Genomic DNA, 17,829 nt, shown 5'->3' on the forward strand with positions numbered 1-17,829 from the left:
TCCGGGGAGACCTCAAACTTATAACCCAGGGGAGGGGGAAGGCGGCACTGTTCGTGTTCATTCATTTTATTTCTCGTAAATTGTGCTTTTGCTGATGTATGTTAAACATTGTTTCTCTAACCCCATTGATAACCAATCATTTTAATTTGTAGCTTGCGGAGGGTATGACCAGCTCAGCATTAATTAACATACCAGCTTCTCGGGTCCAGCCTCATGTATGTATCGCTTAATTTCTAACTTACTTGCTTGATTAATGGGTTTCATGAATGATATATGTGCATATATATATATATTTAAAGATCTGCAAAAATTGAGGCATTTCTTTTTGTGAAAGGTCCCCTTACTGTCCTAGAAAAATGGAAGTTTCATCTTGCTGCAGGTGTGTGTGCATTTCAGCAATTGTTTTCCTTCATGCCAAAGAAAACGAGGTCACTTTTGGGAGGAGGGATGAGGAAGCTTCCTCCCTCTCGTCCTTGCGGAGCCAGCACAATTACATATGTGCTCGAGGTCAGATGTCTTCCCAACAGCCTCTGCCTTCTCTGTGCACACCAGCAGAGCCTGGTAGCTCAGTGGAGACGGTGTGTCCTGGGTGGCTGCAGTGGCATGGCTCATGACTTGATGGGACTTCTGTGCTCCTCCATGTCCTAGCTCAGGGACCGTGACAAGTCCTAGGCATAATGTTGGTATAAGTTGAACTAAGAAGGTGTTGGCCTTCCATGAGGAGGAGGGTTTCACCCCAAGGAAGGTTGCTTCTCATCAGCAGGGCTTTGCACGGTCCTCATTCTTGCAGGTGTACAGCCTGGTGCCCTCAAAGCATGGGGATGAGGGAGATGCCAGGCAGCGCCCGAGCAGTGACAGATGCCTCCTGGCAAAGTATCTCCTGCTCCCTTCATGCATTTTTCACAAGAAAAATCAGATGTTTGGGATGTTCCTGGGTTTTGTAACAAGAAGGGCAGCGAAGCTGCTTTGCTTTTTCAGGGCTAACACTCTGGAGGAGCAATTCCTCTCCACGCCCCAAATTCATCCCTACCAGGGTAGTGACCTTGGGGCTCTTCCCCCCTCTTAGATCCCTCTTGATACTGGCCCATGAGTTACAGGACACGGGCTGTTCCTGCCAAGAGCTGTGCACGTTCCTCCCGCGTGTTTCGGGCCAGAACTAGTTGCGTTGCTTTCCACTTCCTCGCTGCAATAAACAACGACTCCTTCCCACCGGCCGAAGCCGGAGCGGTGCCCGCGCGCTTCAGCCCTGGGGTGTAGAACACCGATGAGTCAGCCCAGACCTTTGGAAGAAGGTCAGCTTGGAGGTGTTATTTATACTGTGTCTTTGGGGGAACAGTCTCCCTTCGATTTCTGACCATGTGGGATGGAAGGAAAGATAAACTGGGCTTTCACTTGCTGAAAATAGAGTAAAAATCGAGCAAGCATTGCACATGAGTAAGAGATGGGTTGCAGCTTCCTGGCAGCTGTAACTTTTGCATGCAGAAGCCCCTGATGGGCATCTTTGTAGGTGTGGGCATAGGGTTGGAGGCCTGTTTAACGTCCAGCCTATCTCTCCATAATATATAGATACGTGCTTTGTTGGCCCTACGCACATCTCTCCAGTACCTCGTTTATCCTTTGCGCCCACAAAACATTGTTCACTGATGTGGCTTCCTTCGTCACACAGAGAAGACAGATGGGTGGCTGTGCTGGGATGTGGAGTATGGAAACAAAAGCTCCATAAATAGCCTCTCCCCTCCCTCTGTTCATCAACATCTTTAATTTACGTGAATGTGTTTTTAGTTTAGTTCAAATAAAATTTTACAAAAAAAAAAAAAAAAGAAAAGAAAAAGAAAAAAAAAGCAACAGAATATTAGGCGGTAATAAACCCATTCTCCTGGCCTTCACCAGGACCTTACAAGAATGTGATTAAATATAATAAACCTCACATCGTGGAGAGCTGCTGACGCCTCTGAGGGGGAAACCATCCTGTTTTGGAAAGCGTGTCACCGAGACGGCCTGTGCACGTCTTCCTTCCCGTCTCCTTCTCCTTTATAGCTGGGGAGCTTCGCACGAAAGCAGGAGCTGTGGAATGAGGCATAGGGGCTGCAGCTGGTTAAATATTAGGAAAAAAGCTTTTACAGCCAAAAAAATCCAGCCTGGTGTGGAGTGTGTGAGGGAGTCCCTGAACTTCGCCAGGTTCTGCCTCCGACCGTGGTGTTAATGACCCGGAGGAGGGGGAGCGTGATGGGGGATCGTGGGCTTGCCCCTCGTGGAGAGCTGAGCTCGCAGATCAGTCTGCCCATCTCCTTGGTGGAGTTTGCAAGAGTTATTTTTTCCCTTCATCTCAAGCATGTGGGTTATCTGCCTCCCCAGCAGCGTGGCCTCAGTGTGCTGAGAAAACCTTGAAAAACCCCAGACCTACAAAAAGCTCTGGAAAACGGGGCAGGCATTGCCAGGAGGACCCGGAGGGCCACCAAGGAGGGCGATGGCCATCACCTCTGCTCCCTGGGGCAGCAATCCCCTACCCGTGCCCGGGGGGTAAAGGCTGGGGAGAAGTGATAGTGTGGTGGGGACGTCAGGTCAGGGCTGCCAGAGCTGATGCTTCACGCTCTGCCTGGAGCCTGCACGAATCCAAGGAATTAATCTGCAATTGTTTATAATCTAGTTCATAAACCCTTTCTAATCTGGCCTCTCTTCACACTCCTCTGGTGCTGCTGTTGCCAAAGTCCTCCTAGAAAAATTCAAGAGTCGGCCCTTCGTCCCTCTCTTGTCCCTCCTGAGAATCTCTGGCATAAGCAAAATGAGAGGATTTTGCAACAGCGATGCCTTGTAGACCCACCTCTCTGCTCCAGATCTGTCCCCTTCCCACCGTGCTGAAATCCTGGCTCATCCCGCTGGAGTTCAAGTGATTCAATCATGTTCAAAGGGTGAAAGAGAGACTCATGACTTCTTAAAATGTCAAAATAATCTCTTTCATGAGCCATTTCCCCCTCCCTGCTTGGGAGGAGCACTCTGTACTTATCCACAAGGTCCCCTTTTTGTTGTCCTGTAAATCCCCTTTTCAAACTGTCAAACCATCCCGAAAGCCCCACCTGGGCTTGGCCAGTGTCCCCTCGAACCTCTCCGAGGATGGAGGTGCCATCGCCCTCCCTGTCTCTGCCACGATGCCCACCAGAGCTGACCTGAGAGTGTTCAGGATGAGATCCTGGTGGCCCTAGGGGTGTTAATTTGGGAAAGTGCAGGGGACTGCAGGACAGAGGAGAGCTCATAGACATCGTCAGCAGAAGGTGCAATACACCTTTTGCTAAGATCAAAGCCTATATTTAGTCAGCTGAATCACGACTAAAGCTCAAGTAGACGTAGTATAGATGCCACCACCAGAGCTGGTCACACCGGGATCCCTTTACAAACAAGGGACTGTAAAACTCTCTATGCCTGTAGCCTGTTTTTGATATCTGTCTTAAGAGCAATATTTAAATGGAAACTGTTTGGGGCAGTTTCCCATCCTTCTCCTTTTCTACAGAGCATTCACAACAGGAGCCAAATCCCGAGCAGGGTCCCTGTGCGCCAGGGCAGCACTAATAATAAACAAGAGTGTTATTGATTGTTAAGGGCAAGAGGAAAATACAAAAATGCTTCGATGCAGCTAGGAATTACCAGAAAGCTGCTTGGGCAAGCAAAGAATAAGCACGGTATGTTTGGGGAGGATATGTTGCATTTTGCAAAGCACCTGTTGGCCACCAAGGGGCTTTGAGGGCCCTAATCCACTTTGGCAGGGTGTCCTTGTCCATGACTCCTCCAACCTGCTCAGGCTCAGGATCTAAGGGACAGACAGGCTCCTTCTCCTGAGAAGTACAAATGAGCTTTCAAGTCCTGTTGAGTGAAAACGTGGGGTTAGTGTGAAAGCCCCGACGTGGGTGGCAGGTGGTGGGAGTGGAGGGACCCAGGTGTGCAGGAAAGCTGTGGAGCACCCTTTGCAGAGGACCTTCCACATGCTTAATGCCCACGCAACTCCTGTGTTCCCAGCTGTGAAATGGTCTGGCAAGATCTCCTCTCCACCAGCCTTAGCTTGCTGGAGCAGTAGCAGGAGTCAGGCAGTTCATGAGCATCTCCCAGAGGAGAGGAGCTCACGAGGATCCCTCAGACACCCCTGAGCTATGAAATTGCAACGGGGAGCCTCCGTTCTCCCCTGAGAAGCACTATAAGGTGTTTTCTACGCAGTTGTTTGTATCATTATTTTGGCTTGTGATGCTTTGGTTGTAAGAAGTACAAATAACCCATCAAATGACAAGTTAGCAAAGCTAACCCAAGCAAAAAAAAAAAAAAAAAAAAAAAAAAAATCAAAATCTGTAAACTATTTGGAATAATTGGTTATTTGCTGTGTTTGCTAGTTCCAAATCAGAGCACATATTTTACAGCTTATCCTGTTACTGTTAGTTGGAAGAGCTCTTGGTGTTGGATATCTCCTGCTGAAAACGGTTGCCAACCTGCTCTGCAGCCCAGCGTTGCCCCCCGGCACGTTCCTGCCGTTGTTTTTCCTGCTGGTGTTTGGTGCACACTCGAGGGATGGCCCACGGCACTGCCATGGGCGATGGGTGAAAGCCCTCCCAGACCAATCTGCATGGCAAGCCGGGGCTGCAAGGGGAAGCATCCCCAAATATAAACCACGGGATAGAGAAAAAATGATGGCAAGAAGGTGCATGGGAGGTCCCTTTGAGTGGACATGGCTAAATGTAGGCTGGTTGAACAGGATGGAAAAAAAAAAAAACCCTGAAAACAAACAGTTTTATCCACTTTGAGCAAAATTAACAGTATGGTGGGAAAAAAAAGTGAAACAGCCAGAAATGGATAATTTATCTTTATGAACATCTGACAATTCACACCTTGAGGGTTAATGGAAGGATAAACCAAATCCTCTTGCAGCCTCCTTGTGTGGATGCGTGTGGTTTTCTCCTCCTCCCTCCAGCGCTGCTTTCTGCACGGTGCTGCTCAGAGCTGCTGCAGGTCCCTGGGCTAGGTTGAAGGAACCAGGTGAAAGGACCAGGTTAACCCAAGGGTAACGCAAAGACAGGGCCCTCTTGGGGAAGAAGTTGGAGTTCAAAGCCATGGGGAGGTTGTTAGCATGAAAAGGGCTTCCTCCAGCTCTCAAGGTCTGGCACGCTTGAGTTCCCAAGCTCAGTTTGTGACACCTCCACCCCAGTGTCTTGGGCAGGGCATGGCCTCCTAGCAGGAAAATCTGATTTTTTCTGCCTCCCAGGCACTTCTGCAACTGCTCCTGGTCTGCATTTGTAGGTGATGGAGCCCCTGGTCAGCAGAGGCTGACGTGCTTCCCCGGCATGGGGATAGCTGGCACCTTGCTTGGGTGGTGGGTGTCTGGTGGGCTTCGTTGCAGCCATTTCATTGCAGAACCACCCCGAGGATGCCTCCCACAGCAGCGAGCCACTCGGTTTCCTGCCTGGGCATGCTGACCTCTGGAGCAATGCTAGACAGAGCAGCAAAGGATTTAGGCTGTGGTTGGAAAACCCCAAGGAGCGCAGCTGCGGTGTTTAAAGACATTTTTGTGTTCCCCAGTTGTTTGCCATGGCCTCTCCGCTGGAGTTTTCTGCGCCCGTGGGAGGACAGGGCTGGGCTGGGTTAGTTTAGTCGGGTAATGAGCTGAGCTGAGCAGGCTGCCTTTGCGCTGGAGCAGATGAGGATGCTAATACCACCCTCTGCAAGGCTGAGATGCTGGGTGTCATCTCCTGCGAAAGTATTGTAACAAACAGCTGGGGAGCTGCATCTATAAATGTCCAAGCTGTTTCTAGAGGGATCATCTCATCCCAGCTGCAGAGCTTTCCCATGGCAGGAAATCTGCCTCCCAGATGTGAGGTGCGAGTACATTTGAGACTGAGGCAGTGGCTTAGCTTCTTTAGAGGCAATATTTATTATTGCTATAATTATCTATATTCCCACAAGAAAGAGTGTGTAATCATCACGAGAGCAAGCATAAGTATTAAGACTTCAGCTGTCTCATGCCTGCTCTGCTCTCCTGGCTTTGATGTCTGGACGTTAACCTGTCCGTGCCTCAGTTTCCCCCACCTGTAAGGTGATGGTAAGGACTAAGTTTCACCAGAAGCCAGTATGTCCGTTGTGTGGCAACTTCTCAGGTTTCCACACCTCCTGTTGTTCCTCCAGGCCGAAATGACCATTTCAACATATTTTGTGAAAACTGGGTTGTGCTGGACAAGCCCAGGCTCCTGCTATCCCCAGCTGGGAACGCATCCGATGAGATGGGCTTGGAGTTGCAGGAAACCCTGGGTGGTGGGGAGAAAATCGCTCTGGCTCAGCCTCCCTGACAAAAATGAGGTTAAAACCAGTACATTCCCCTCCGGATGAAACAAAATGAGATTGAAAACATCCCAAGAGCTTCTGGGATGACACAGGTCTGCATTCTGGGGTCCAGAGGAGGGAAGAATTTCAATACCCTCAACAGCAATGTGCATAGCCCTGGGTAAAAGTCCTACATGGAGGTCAGGCACAGCTTAAAGGTCCTTCCCTATTATCTAGAGGGGGTAAATAAGCAGCGGCTGCTGGCTCTGCTGAACCGAAGGCCTGATCCAGAATGCCCTTAAGGCTGTGTCTGAAGAGCCTCATTTACTTCAGAGGGATTTGGACACTCGACTGAAGTTAAGCATGTGTCTGAGTGCTTTTGCTGTGTCCAAACCATAATCCCAGAAATGTTTCAAGTGGGAAGTTGCAGCCTGCTGGTGAAGTTCTGGTTTTAAAGACTTTTGTTTAAAAAAATCTGAATTTCTTTATTTTTGGAAATGGCCGTGGTTTTGGCCATAAGACATTCCTCTCTTCTGGGATGCCCCCCTGGAAGGGGCTCTCCTGCTGCCCCTTTCCTGGATGCTCATGGAGCTGCTGGAAAACTGATTAAATGGTCCCGTTCAGGCTTTTTCCTGGTGAAATGGTCCTGGATCCTCTTCCGCTGCTCCTGTATTAAACGTTGACCTTTCCCTTTTTAGCAGAAAATGCCAAAGCTGGGCACCCTGGGGCTTGAAAGGTCTTGACTTTATCTCAGTACTGAATGGGAAAATGTTTGCCATCCTGACTCCAGTCTCAGGATATTTGGGATGCAGGTGCCAGCCCACGTTACGGTGGTCCCTGCCCTATGGGAGCTGTGGCTGTGGGGGAAGAGGGCGTGAGCGGGGATAGGGAGACAGCAAACCTTCTGATAACCATGACAATGGCTCACTGCGTCTGAGTAAGCTTCCCCCCAAGTCAAAATTTTAGCCGTTAGTCACTTGATGTGAAATTTATCCACAAGCCATGCCTCACCCATGGGCGTGTGCCCCATTGCAACCCCATGGGGTCCATGCAAAAGTTGGAGAGGACATGCAGGATGCTTGAGGTCCCTCAGCCATCTGTGCCAGGGCTCAGGGCATAGACCCTGACTCTGAGGACTGTCCTGTACCATGTCTAAGATAAAACGCTGGAGGTGATTTTGGCGATCGCCTGGTTGCTAAATGAAATCCCTGAATTCAGTCGCTCATGTGGTGGAGCCATTGCTTTCCCTGGCTTTCCCATTTGCAGGCAAATGGATTAATGTCCTTCGCTATTAACATTCCAGCTGCTCCCCTTGCCTCCTATTTTTTTTTTCTTCCCCCTTTTTTTTGTAACATCGGTAGAAATCAGCAAAAATATCTAACCAAATTCTTTGTCTTGGGGCTGCAGAAGATACCATGGGTAAGTCGTCAGATTAGTTTAAGTGCTTTCTTTGTAACTCAGTACCTGTGGAATGTCGTAATAAAGCCATGATGGTCAGAGTGTAGCCTTTTAAACAATAAAACAGGGGAAGCGATGAAAGGCAAATTTTTTTTTTAAAAAAGGGAGGCAGCAGAGGCCTCAGAGTTAATTTATGTAATATTTCTATTAAAAACAATGTCTATTCAAGACAGCAATTTAAAGCCTGCACCGTTGGCTTAAAATATAAATCCAATAAACCTCTATTATGATTCCTCCATTAGGTCAGTGTGATGGAATTTTGTGGACTTCTAAAATAAGACATCATTATTTTTCAGGAATGTTTCATGAATCACAGTCAAAGCCCCTTCATCTTTGCTTGTATAAATTTCAAAAATGGTGCTCTTATAAAATATATACATTTGCTGAAGCCGGCAGCCGGCTTTCTTCTTGGAACAGCATCCTCGGAGCTGAAATTCAGTTTGCATAACAGATGAGGCAAATGCTCCTTAATGGCGTTGCAAATGTGGGCTGCGAGGTTGTGAGGCTGGGGTTCTATGAGATTTGCCTGTTTCTTTGTATAACATCAATGAGAAGAGAGCTACATTATTCCCGAGAGAGGTGCAGCACCTGAGGACCTTTCTTTTTAGTGGAAGTATACATATTTTATGCATTTATTTGTTTGCCCATGTGCTTTGTTTGGATGGGGAGGTTGGGACATAAACCAGAAAGGCAGTCCCTGTCCCAGAAGCCCCAAAACCTTCCAGGCAAAGCCTAAACCCAGGGCTGAGTTTAAGAGCAGTCCTCATGTCCTCCCTGAATTTCAGGCTGTCAGGACCACATCAGCACAAGAGTTAATTTGCCTCATCCCCTGTGTGGTCCTGCACTGAGGTCCTGGGAAGACCACCACCCAAACTGGCCAAAATCTGTCCCTGGCCTAAAAACGCTGCAGATTTCTTCTTGTGAGCTCTACCTCATCCTCCCATGGAGAATCGTCCTCTCTGCTAACAGGTCTAGGTCCATGGTGTTGCTGTGGCTACAACAGCAGAATTTGGGCTGGAAGCATCCCAAAAGCACCTTGAAACCAGGGAGTGAGGAGCTGCAGGTTGGGTTCATGATAGCTTCATTGCCTCTGCAGGACAGAGACCCACCAAACCCAGGCTGTGCCATGGGATTGGTGCACGGGGCAGAAATTCACCTCTAGCAATTATGGGAGACGCTGCTGTCATTGATTGTTGGGGTTTGCTCGTGGAGATGTGTAACTTTGGTATCCCTTGCTGCCAGGAGGAAGAATTCATTGACTGGTGGAGCAAATTCTATGCTTCCACAGGAGAGAGGGAAAAATGTGGCAGCTATTTAGAGAAGGGCTTTGACACCCTGAAGGTAAGTGGCCTTGGCTGGTTCTGGCTTATCGGACCTGCACTCCATGATGTTTTTCCACAAGCTTTGATTTCTTTTTGAGTGTTTAGGTTTTTTTTTTCTTCCGGGACAAAAAAAAAAAAAAAAAAAATTAGATAATTTTCCCCTGAGAGCAGGTACTTTTGTTTTAAAAAATAACTATTTTGAAAACTCAGTTTTCTTTGTAAAATCCTTTCTGGTAACTTTCCACTTTGCAGCATTCAAGAACTTATCACTTTTCTAAGTGGCAGAGGAGGTGGAGAGCTGCCACCCTGAAAAGTGTTTGGGAACAACACAGAATGCCAGAGATTGCTTAGGGAAGAGGGAGATTTAGGTGCCCTGTTACAAGAATTGCTAAAATTAATACAGGAGCCCAAATAGGACTAAAATGGGGAAGACCTTGCCTGGTCTTAAGGAAAACGTTCCCAGCAGGAAGGTCTCTTTGGCTGTTGAAAAACCCTCTGCGACACCTTGGCTTAGTCTGGGTCTTGCGTGATGTGCTGTTATTTATTGTAGGGTTGCTCAAGGTCCGTTCTTCATCACTGTCCTGGGGGGGGCAACAAGGGTGGCAGGTCCCAGGACTCTGTCCCAGTGGGTGGTATTTCCCCCAGACCGAGGAGCTTGGGTCAAGTCTTGTCCCGGATCGGTGGGGACAGGCTGCTGGTCCCCCCCTCTGCCCGGGAGCAGTCCCTGCCCTCGCCCCCCATCTCTCCCTCCCCAGGTCTACGAGACGGAGCTGGAAAACGTGGAGGACTTTGAGCATCTCTCTGACTTCTGCCACACCTTCAAGCTGTATCGCGGCCGGTCGCAGGACTCGAACGATGACCCCTCGGTCGTGGGGGAGTTCAAGGTGTGATGGTCTCTCGACCTGTACCTGGGAACACACTCTGCTGGGTGGAAGGTCTTGCTGCTGAGTGGGATGATGCCAACTGGCTATTTTTGGGTAGGAATTCAGTGAGGAATGGGCCATAAAAGTAGACCACTGGGCCCAGTCTGAACAACCTGCCTGTGCAGGTCTGGCTGCTGTGTTCCCAGCAGTGAGTGCCTTGCATGCTTCAAACCCAGTCTAGGCTGTGTCGTCATCCTCCAGCAAAAACCCATCTGGAGCCAAGGCTGGATGTAAGTGATGGAGCATCTTCTTTCTCCAGGGCGGTGGTGGGAGCGTGTGTGAGCCCTGAGGGTCTCACCAAGCCGGCGCTCAGAGCTCTTCCTTTGGAGGTGTCTGTCCAGCGCAGAGCAGCGATGCATCTCTGGCACTTTTTAACCTTTATCCTGTTTACAAGAGAAGAGGGATTAAATTCTTCTAGGTGTTTTTTTTTTAATTCCTGCTCTTACTCAGCACTCTCCTACCCCAAACAATACCCAGAGACTGATTCCTGCTACTTCGCTGGGAGGAAATCAGCTCTGGTGAATAAAACACTTGTAAATTTTTGCATTTTTCTCTCTCCTCCTCCTGTCCCTCTCTCGGGAACCAGCTGCCGCATTCAGGAACCCTTAAAATTGTCCCTGCAGAGAAAGTCTCGGCCTAAACCTTTGGGGGGGCTGATTAATAGCAAGGCTCCTTTGCACCTCTTTAATAGCGTGAAGGCTCAAAGGACAGTGAAGTAGAAGAGGTAAAGGGCAAACAGGCTGGAGTGGCTCTGTGCAGACTTATAACAGAGTTTGCATCAACGTTCAGACAAGGGATGAATGATACAGGCAGCTTGCCACCCTGCTCCTGGCTCCCTTGACCACAAAGAGCCTGACAGGACGTGGTCTGGTCTAGTAGATAGAAGAGGATCAGGATCTGGGCTCTGTCCCCAGCATTGTAGTAGCTGTGGATGCCCCATCCCTGGAAACATTCAAGGTGAGGTGGGACGGGGCTCTGAGCAACCTGATCTAGTTGAAGATGTCCCTGCTCATTAAAGGTCCAGACCTTTAAAGGTCCCTTCCAACCCAAACCGTTCTATGGTTCTGTGATTCTATGCAACCAGCCAGACTTGTTGCAAACCTGCTCACATGAGACCTGTCTGCACACGTGGGTGTGCAAGCGCAGCTGAACACATCTGTCCTTCACAGGGTTCGTTCAAAATTTACCCTCTCCCGGATGACCCGCGAGTCCCAGTGCCACCTCGGCAGTTCCACCAGCTGCCGGCCAGAGGACCCCAGGAGTGTCTTGTCAGGGTCTACATCATCCGGGCCTTCGACCTCCAACCCAAGGACGCCAATGGAAAGGTATCCTGCTAGGGAAAGCTCTGGTAGACCTTCATGTTGGCTTACAGGGTGGGCTTTTTCAACAGGTCAGCCCTAATTGACCAAGATCTGCATATATGGCTTAAAATTTAGAAACAACGGTGACAGCAAAAAGGAGAAAATCTACCCCTTCTTTCTGCCTCCATTGCAACATCCGGGAATCCCAGGAGCCAACTCTTCCTCCACCCTGAGGGGTTTTTCAGTAGGGCTAGTTAAAATAGCTAAATGAGTTTGTTTTTTTTTTTTTTTACCTTGGTGCCAAAGGAAACAAAATTATGTCTTTCACATGACTGCTTTTTGCAAAGCTTTGCCAGTGTGGAAGAAAAATTCAGTGCAAAAAGAAAATTGTGTTGGCTCAAAAAGAAAATGTTCATTTTGTTTCACTTTGCAAAAAAACTCAGGGAAAAATCCTTCTTAACTCTCTTTGTTCCACTGGAAAAATAGGGAAGAAGTTAAAAAAAAGTATGGGAAATATTTTGAAATGAACAAAAAACCCTTGCTTTTTAATCTGCCCAGTTTTTGAAAATGAACTTGGAAGGAAACTTTTCAATTTCTTAGAAATATCCCATAAGAGGCTCCTGCAGATCAAAAAGGAGCAGAAAAAATGCTTTTTTTTACTTTGCTTTTAAAAAGCAAAACCAATCCAAGTTTTACCCACAGTCTTTCCCCCTGTGCTGTGATGTCTCCTAAAGCTCATCACAGTCAAGGGAAGACAAAGGAGAGACCTGGATGCCCAGTCCATCTTCACACTGCAGACCTTCCCCGGCCACTGCTTTTCCATCCTTCACTTCTTAAAAAAATCTACAAGTCAAGGACAAGTGATCAGGAACTTGGCCTGGGTTTCTTTTCCAGGGAGCATAACAAGCCAATATCTTTCCCATTTGTGTATTTTTTTTTTTAATTTTTATGTGAGCTGAGTAAGATGATGGGTCCCTCTACGTACCGGACTCAAGCTGGGTGACATCTTTTAGGTGAAGTTGTTTTTTTTTTCTTTTTTTTTTTTTCCCATGGAAAAAATGCTGACTCGAGTTAATTTAACCACTTTTCAAATTTATGCTGGTTTCCCAGAATAGTTTTAGTTGTGAGAGAGAAGCTTAAAGACTTGCTAAAAATGTAAAAATATCTGATACAATTTTTAGATACACAATGAGACTTTATGTTAAAGTATGCTTCCATTTTATTTTTTTTTAAATCTGTTGCAGCATCTTGGAAATAAATGGTTTTGAACCACATTTTTTGAAACAAAATGTTTTTCCTTTGACATTTTAGTCCCCTCCATTTTTAAATCTGTTTTTGAGTAGACCTCAAACTTAAAAAATGATGACCTTGATGGAACCCCAATGATGGGGTTCCCAGATGAGAACAGGAACATCATGAGGATTTCAGAGCAAGCTCAGTCCATTGAAGAAGCCATAAATAGTTTTTTTGATGCTTTTTTATTGCTTTTCCATCCCATGGGCCTCAAAAGGGCTTGGACTCTTGTCCCACACTGCTAACTTGTCCTTCGGTAATCCTCAAAAAGGAATTGCAGTGCGGGTAGCTCTTGCCGATGGTCACAGGTTTGTAGTAAGGAGTTAATGGTCAGACTGTCCTATCCTTGAAAATAGGTGTTTGTCAAGCGTGGTGGAAGATCCTGCTTTTGGGATCTTCACCATCATTCCTTCGCCATCAATATCGCTGTGCAATGACTCTTTCTTGCATTTATGTTCATGCCCGTCTTTAGTGTGATCCCTACGTGAAGATTTCAGTGGGAAAGAAATCCATAAATGACCAAGAACATTACCTCCCCTGCACGCTGGAGCCTGTCTTTGGAAAGTAAGTTTTGATTCAGTTTAGAGTTCGTGCCATTTTTTATGTCATATTGAGGGAATAGGGCCGGGCCAGCCAGAGCTTCCCATTCCAACCTACATTCAAGGTCAGGTTGGACGGGGCTCTGAGCAACCTGCTCTAGTTGAAGGTGTCCCTGCTCATTGCAGGGGGGTTGGACTAGATGACCTGTAAAGGTCCCTTCCAAACCATTCTGTGATTCCCATGGTGTGCTCTCGCCTCATGTCCAGCCTTGCTGGAGTGAGTCTGGCCTTGCCTCGACCACAGTCCTACCCACCATAGCTTGTGTTCATCTTCTCCCTGGGACTTTTGAGCTGTGGAGCACGGACTGGGTCTGCTATGTCATCAACAGAGACGTCAGGAGGGTTGTTTAGACCTGAGATTCCCTTGCGGAGGCATATGCCTCATCCCAGTGATGGTAGAGAGAGTCTGGGGAAACTCTGCTCCTCATTTAGTTTCACTTTGGTTGAAAGTCTGAAGAAAAAACACGATGAATGGAAACCCGTTTGATTAGGCTGTGGCATGGGACACCTCAAAATCAGATGCCCTGAAAATTATCTATAAACAAGATATGGGCCAGTTGAGTTGTTTGCCTTGCAGTAGGGCCACGAGCTTCCGATAAAAGGCAAAAGATAACATTTTTCAGAAATGTTTTCAGAAAAAAGTATTCATCAGAGCCAGAAAGCACCATAGGGACCAGGCAAAGCGGAGAGAGGTAGAGGAAAACCTGGTGCTCAGCCTCTATGTGCCGATAGGACTTTGGTCTCCCAGAAAATCTGGGATTAGATGTAGGGGGTTATGCTTCAGCACAAACAGGGGTGAAGCCCTACTCCACATGATGTCCAGCTGGTTTTCTTAGGTGGCTCTCGCCAGCTCAGGAAGTCAATGCTGTGATACCTTCCCAACAAAGCAAAATGGAGAGGGAGATACACCATCTGCAAGGATGGAGGAAAAGGGAGAGAGATGGCGAGGGTGATACTGGTGAGAGCGCGGAGGACAGTGTGCATTAGACAAGCCGTTTCTTCCTCTTCTGCCAAATGGAGATGGCAGCGCTGCCTTTCTGATGGTGAATGCAAAGTGGTTGCTCCCCATCTAGCATGAAGGAGCCCTGGTCTCCTGTGGGCCAGGACCTACTGCCCTGTCGCAGAGCCCACAGCCAGACCCTGGTGAGCTCTGCTTGGCAGAGCAAGTCCTCCTTCGCCAAGCCTGGCTCCTGGCCAGAGGCCGTCTAGACAGCGTGCTGCACCTCCCACCCGGTCTTTAAAGCAAGATGTAAAACCGAGGTCCTGGCTGCTGGCGGCTATTAAACCTCTTGTTTCACGAGCTTTTCCCTGGGCGGCTGGCCGCCGTCCAGCTTTAGCTAATTACTTTCTGCTGACCCCAGTTCCTCCTGCAGTCTTAATTGGTGGCATAATCACTCACTTCCCCTCCTTAAAAGCTGCTGCAGGGTGGGTGCTGGCGGTGGGAATGGGCATTGTGTTTCTCCCCAGCGTTGCCTGCCTTTCAGCAGCAGGTGGAGGGGTTCCTGGTAGTGCTGGGTCAGACCTGGACTGTCTTGCTCACCCTGTCGTACCTCCTTCCACGTCACTGGCATCCACGAGCACCGGCTCGGTCTGGATCGGGGTGTTGTGTTTTGGCAGGGTCTTGGTGCTTTGTCTCTTGCCGTCCTTTATTTGAAGAGGGAGGGAAAGGTTGGCTCTTGCTTTATGTTGTGTCAGTATGTGGACTGTGGTGTAATGATGGCAGAAGAGACAGCACAGAAAAAAGGTGCTTAGAACTGGGAGGAGAGGACTTGGAGGCTTTGGGGGGTCAGTCTCACGCTGACCACAAGCTTGGCCCAGGCAGGCTTGACTCCTGTTTTGGACATTTGCTCTTTGGGCTCAAAGAGCAGATGATTTTCCAAAGCTGTCATTTCTCCCCCTTTCAAATTCCATGGCAATGATGATTCCTGGCTCTCGCCTGCTGCTCTTTTCCCTGGATATCGCACTGACCACTGTCATGTCCAATAAGCAGATGGAGAAACTAAGCAGGGGCAAAGTTTGCTTGAGAGTAATTCAACCAGGCAAAAAGAAACCCAACGCGTGCTTGCTTAGTGCATATCCACAAGCCAGTGTACTAAGCCAGCACAGCACAGGACCAATAGTACTGGCCCAGCGCAGCAAAGATGCGCAGTGAACTGTCCTTCCCGGCACTGGTAGGTTGGGATGGTGTGTGGGTCCCTTTCCCATGGGGCACTCAGCAGCAGGAATCTCCATCTCATGGGTATTTTTCGGCTGCCATTCTTGCACAGGATGTTCGAGCTGAGCTGCACTCTGCCCCTGGAGAAGGACTTGAAGATCACGCTCTACGACTACGACCTCCTGTCGAAGGATGAGAAGATTGGGGAGACCGTCATAGACCTGGAGAACCGGTTCCTGTCGAAATACGGGGCGCGCTGTGGCCTCCCCCAAACCTACTGCGTGTAGGTACCTCTGTGGGCTCAGGCAATGGGTCTCTGTTGCTGCCAGGGCTGCGCAGCGCCGAGCTGGCCACGAGGACCAGGGTGATGCCTCAGCCCGTGGGTCTGCTGGCCCAGGGCTGTCCCAGGGGGACCTGACCAGTGCTGTACCTCACCGCAGAGATTTGCCTGGAGAGACAGATTCACACCAGAGAAGCCCCACATTTGAGGAACTTCCCTGAGCCCTGGCTCTCCTCCAGAAGCATGAAATGCTTCAAATAACAGAAATGTGCTTGGGGAGATCCTGTTACATCCCTGATGCCTCTTGGGCACACCGTGGTGAGGACACCCCCCCATGCACGGGGTCAGCTGAAGGGTGACCTGGTGGGTCTGAGGGGGGCTATCAGGGCAACCCAGCCCTGCAAGCTGGTGATGAGTGGGGTGTGGGACGTGCAGCCCCGTTCACCAGTGGGCCAAGGTGAGCACAGACTTGGAGCTGGCTGCACCTTCCTCAGACCAGCCCTCTTTGGTGTAATGCTGCTGCTACCCCTTGTTGAGGCTGGAAGATGTTTTATCATGTGTCGAGCTGCTGTTTTGCCTCCTGTTTGGTTTCAGCTCTGGACCCAACCAGTGGCGAGACCAACTCCGTCCTTCCCAGCTGCTTCATCTCTTCTCCCTGCAGCACAACTACAAGGCTCCCACCTACAAGTCTGACCGGGTCATCTTCAGGGAGCAAGAGTACATCCTCTCTGAACTGGGTAAGGTAACGGGGCTGCTTCGGGGTTGCAAATAGCTTTCTTTTATCCAGAGCAAGGAATGGAGTTGGAGGTCATGAACGTATCTTGCTGGGGGGTTATCATGGAGGCCAGGAGTGGGTGATGGGCATGTCCCCATCCTCCTCACCTTGCTGTCTGGGTTGACTCCGCACCTTTCCCAAACTTGGCTCTGCCCCAAAGGCTGCAGGTTGCAGTTGGATCTGCACCAAACCCTGGAGTTGAACCCAGACCTGCAATCCAGCCCCATTAACTTTGGCCTTGAGTGACTGCCCTGTGCTGCTTGCAGCAAACCCAATACACACAGGCTGGGAGCAGCAAAAAGTCCATCGCAGCCGGAGAGGCTCCAGCCCGATCTTCCAGCTGCTGCTTGGGCTGGAGGAGCAGTTGTGCCGTTTGCATCTCTGCATTTTGGGGCTGGAGTCACTAGAGGGAGACAATATCATACGCACAGTGCCCGGCGTATCGCTCCGCGGCTCACGCCTCGGGGGGCGAGGGGTGCTCTAGCTGGAAGTGCAAAATCAGCCTCTGCCAGCAAGGAGAAAATATCACCGCGTGTTGAGAAGGCATTTTCTTGTTTGCACAAAAAACCCCCACCAACGATGACGCCTGCAATATCCTGGGCATCAACTCATGCCTGTCCGACTGGCATCCTTGGGGGCAGAAGTTTGCCTTTTAGAGAAAAGTCTGCTTTAAAGCATGGAAGGGGTGTTTTGGCCCAAGGAGGAGGTGAAACCCCACTGTATGGCCCAGGAGCTGCAGTTTGACTTTGTTAAGGCCACTACAGTATTGCAGAGCCATCAAGGAGGACTTGGCCTGCAGAGGCACAAGGCGGCACAGCCCAGGGCTGATCCCCCTCCCTGCTGTTGGGAATTAAGGCACAAATTCATGGTTCTCCTCTTAGGAGGAGGAGGAGTGGGGAAGCAACGGCTCCTTTGCAGCCTCTCGTTATGCGAAAGGTTTTCGGCAAGGGCTGGAAAGGTGTTAAACCGAGCGGGGTCTTCCCCCCTCTCCCAGCCCCTGCCTTTCACCTTCCTCTGCTTTAATGGCAATCAGTTCAAAAAACAGAACAAAGTCTGATGCTTGACCTCAAGGAGATCTGGAAACCAGCTGTGTTCGCAGAGCAATGTCAGATCTGAACCTGGCGGTATAAAGTGAAGCTATTAAACACGAGAGCATGGGTTTTACAAGCACTGCACCCGGACCATTATTCCATAACCCCCACATTTGTTGTTTTCTGAGAGGGGCTTTTTCTTTTTCCTGTGCATACACACACACACACACACACACACGCACGCATGCACGCCAGGTTTCCACTGCTTGGGAAATAGCCCATATGTCTGAAGTTAACCACTTCAAGATATTGCCAAGAAAGGAGCTGGGATATATCACCTGAAAGTTGCAGAGCTGTAATAATATTTATGGAGCGCATTTCATTTCAAAGGTCCTCGAAGG

At 49.1% G+C, this 17,829-nt stretch overlaps 1 protein-coding gene across 9 annotated transcripts in view; it reads left to right on the forward strand.

Annotated features, from left to right (window-relative positions):
- The window catches only part of DYSF (dysferlin), a 107,450-nt gene that overhangs the window by 61,132 nt on the left and 28,489 nt on the right, over positions 1–17,829 (forward strand). For 5 of the 9 annotated variants that reach the window (XM_075499422.1, XM_075499426.1, XM_075499421.1 and 2 more), the window contains 7 exons: positions 153–215; positions 8,992–9,090; positions 9,827–9,955; positions 11,164–11,319; positions 13,061–13,152; positions 15,455–15,625; positions 16,217–16,359. In XM_075499422.1, coding sequence (XP_075355537.1) covers positions 153–215; positions 8,992–9,090; positions 9,827–9,955; positions 11,164–11,319; positions 13,061–13,152; positions 15,455–15,625; positions 16,217–16,359 — 853 coding nt within the window. The remainder of the gene's footprint in view (positions 1–152; positions 216–8,991; positions 9,091–9,826; positions 9,956–11,163; positions 11,320–13,060; positions 13,153–15,454; positions 15,626–16,216; positions 16,360–17,829) is intronic. The other 4 variants (XM_075499430.1, XM_075499427.1, XM_075499429.1 and 1 more) reach the window with 2 other exon arrangements.

The sequence above is a fragment of the Mycteria americana genome, chromosome 4, assembly GCF_035582795.1.
Source record: "Mycteria americana isolate JAX WOST 10 ecotype Jacksonville Zoo and Gardens chromosome 4, USCA_MyAme_1.0, whole genome shotgun sequence".
In the NCBI taxonomy this organism is placed as follows: domain Eukaryota; kingdom Metazoa; phylum Chordata; class Aves; order Ciconiiformes; family Ciconiidae; genus Mycteria; species Mycteria americana.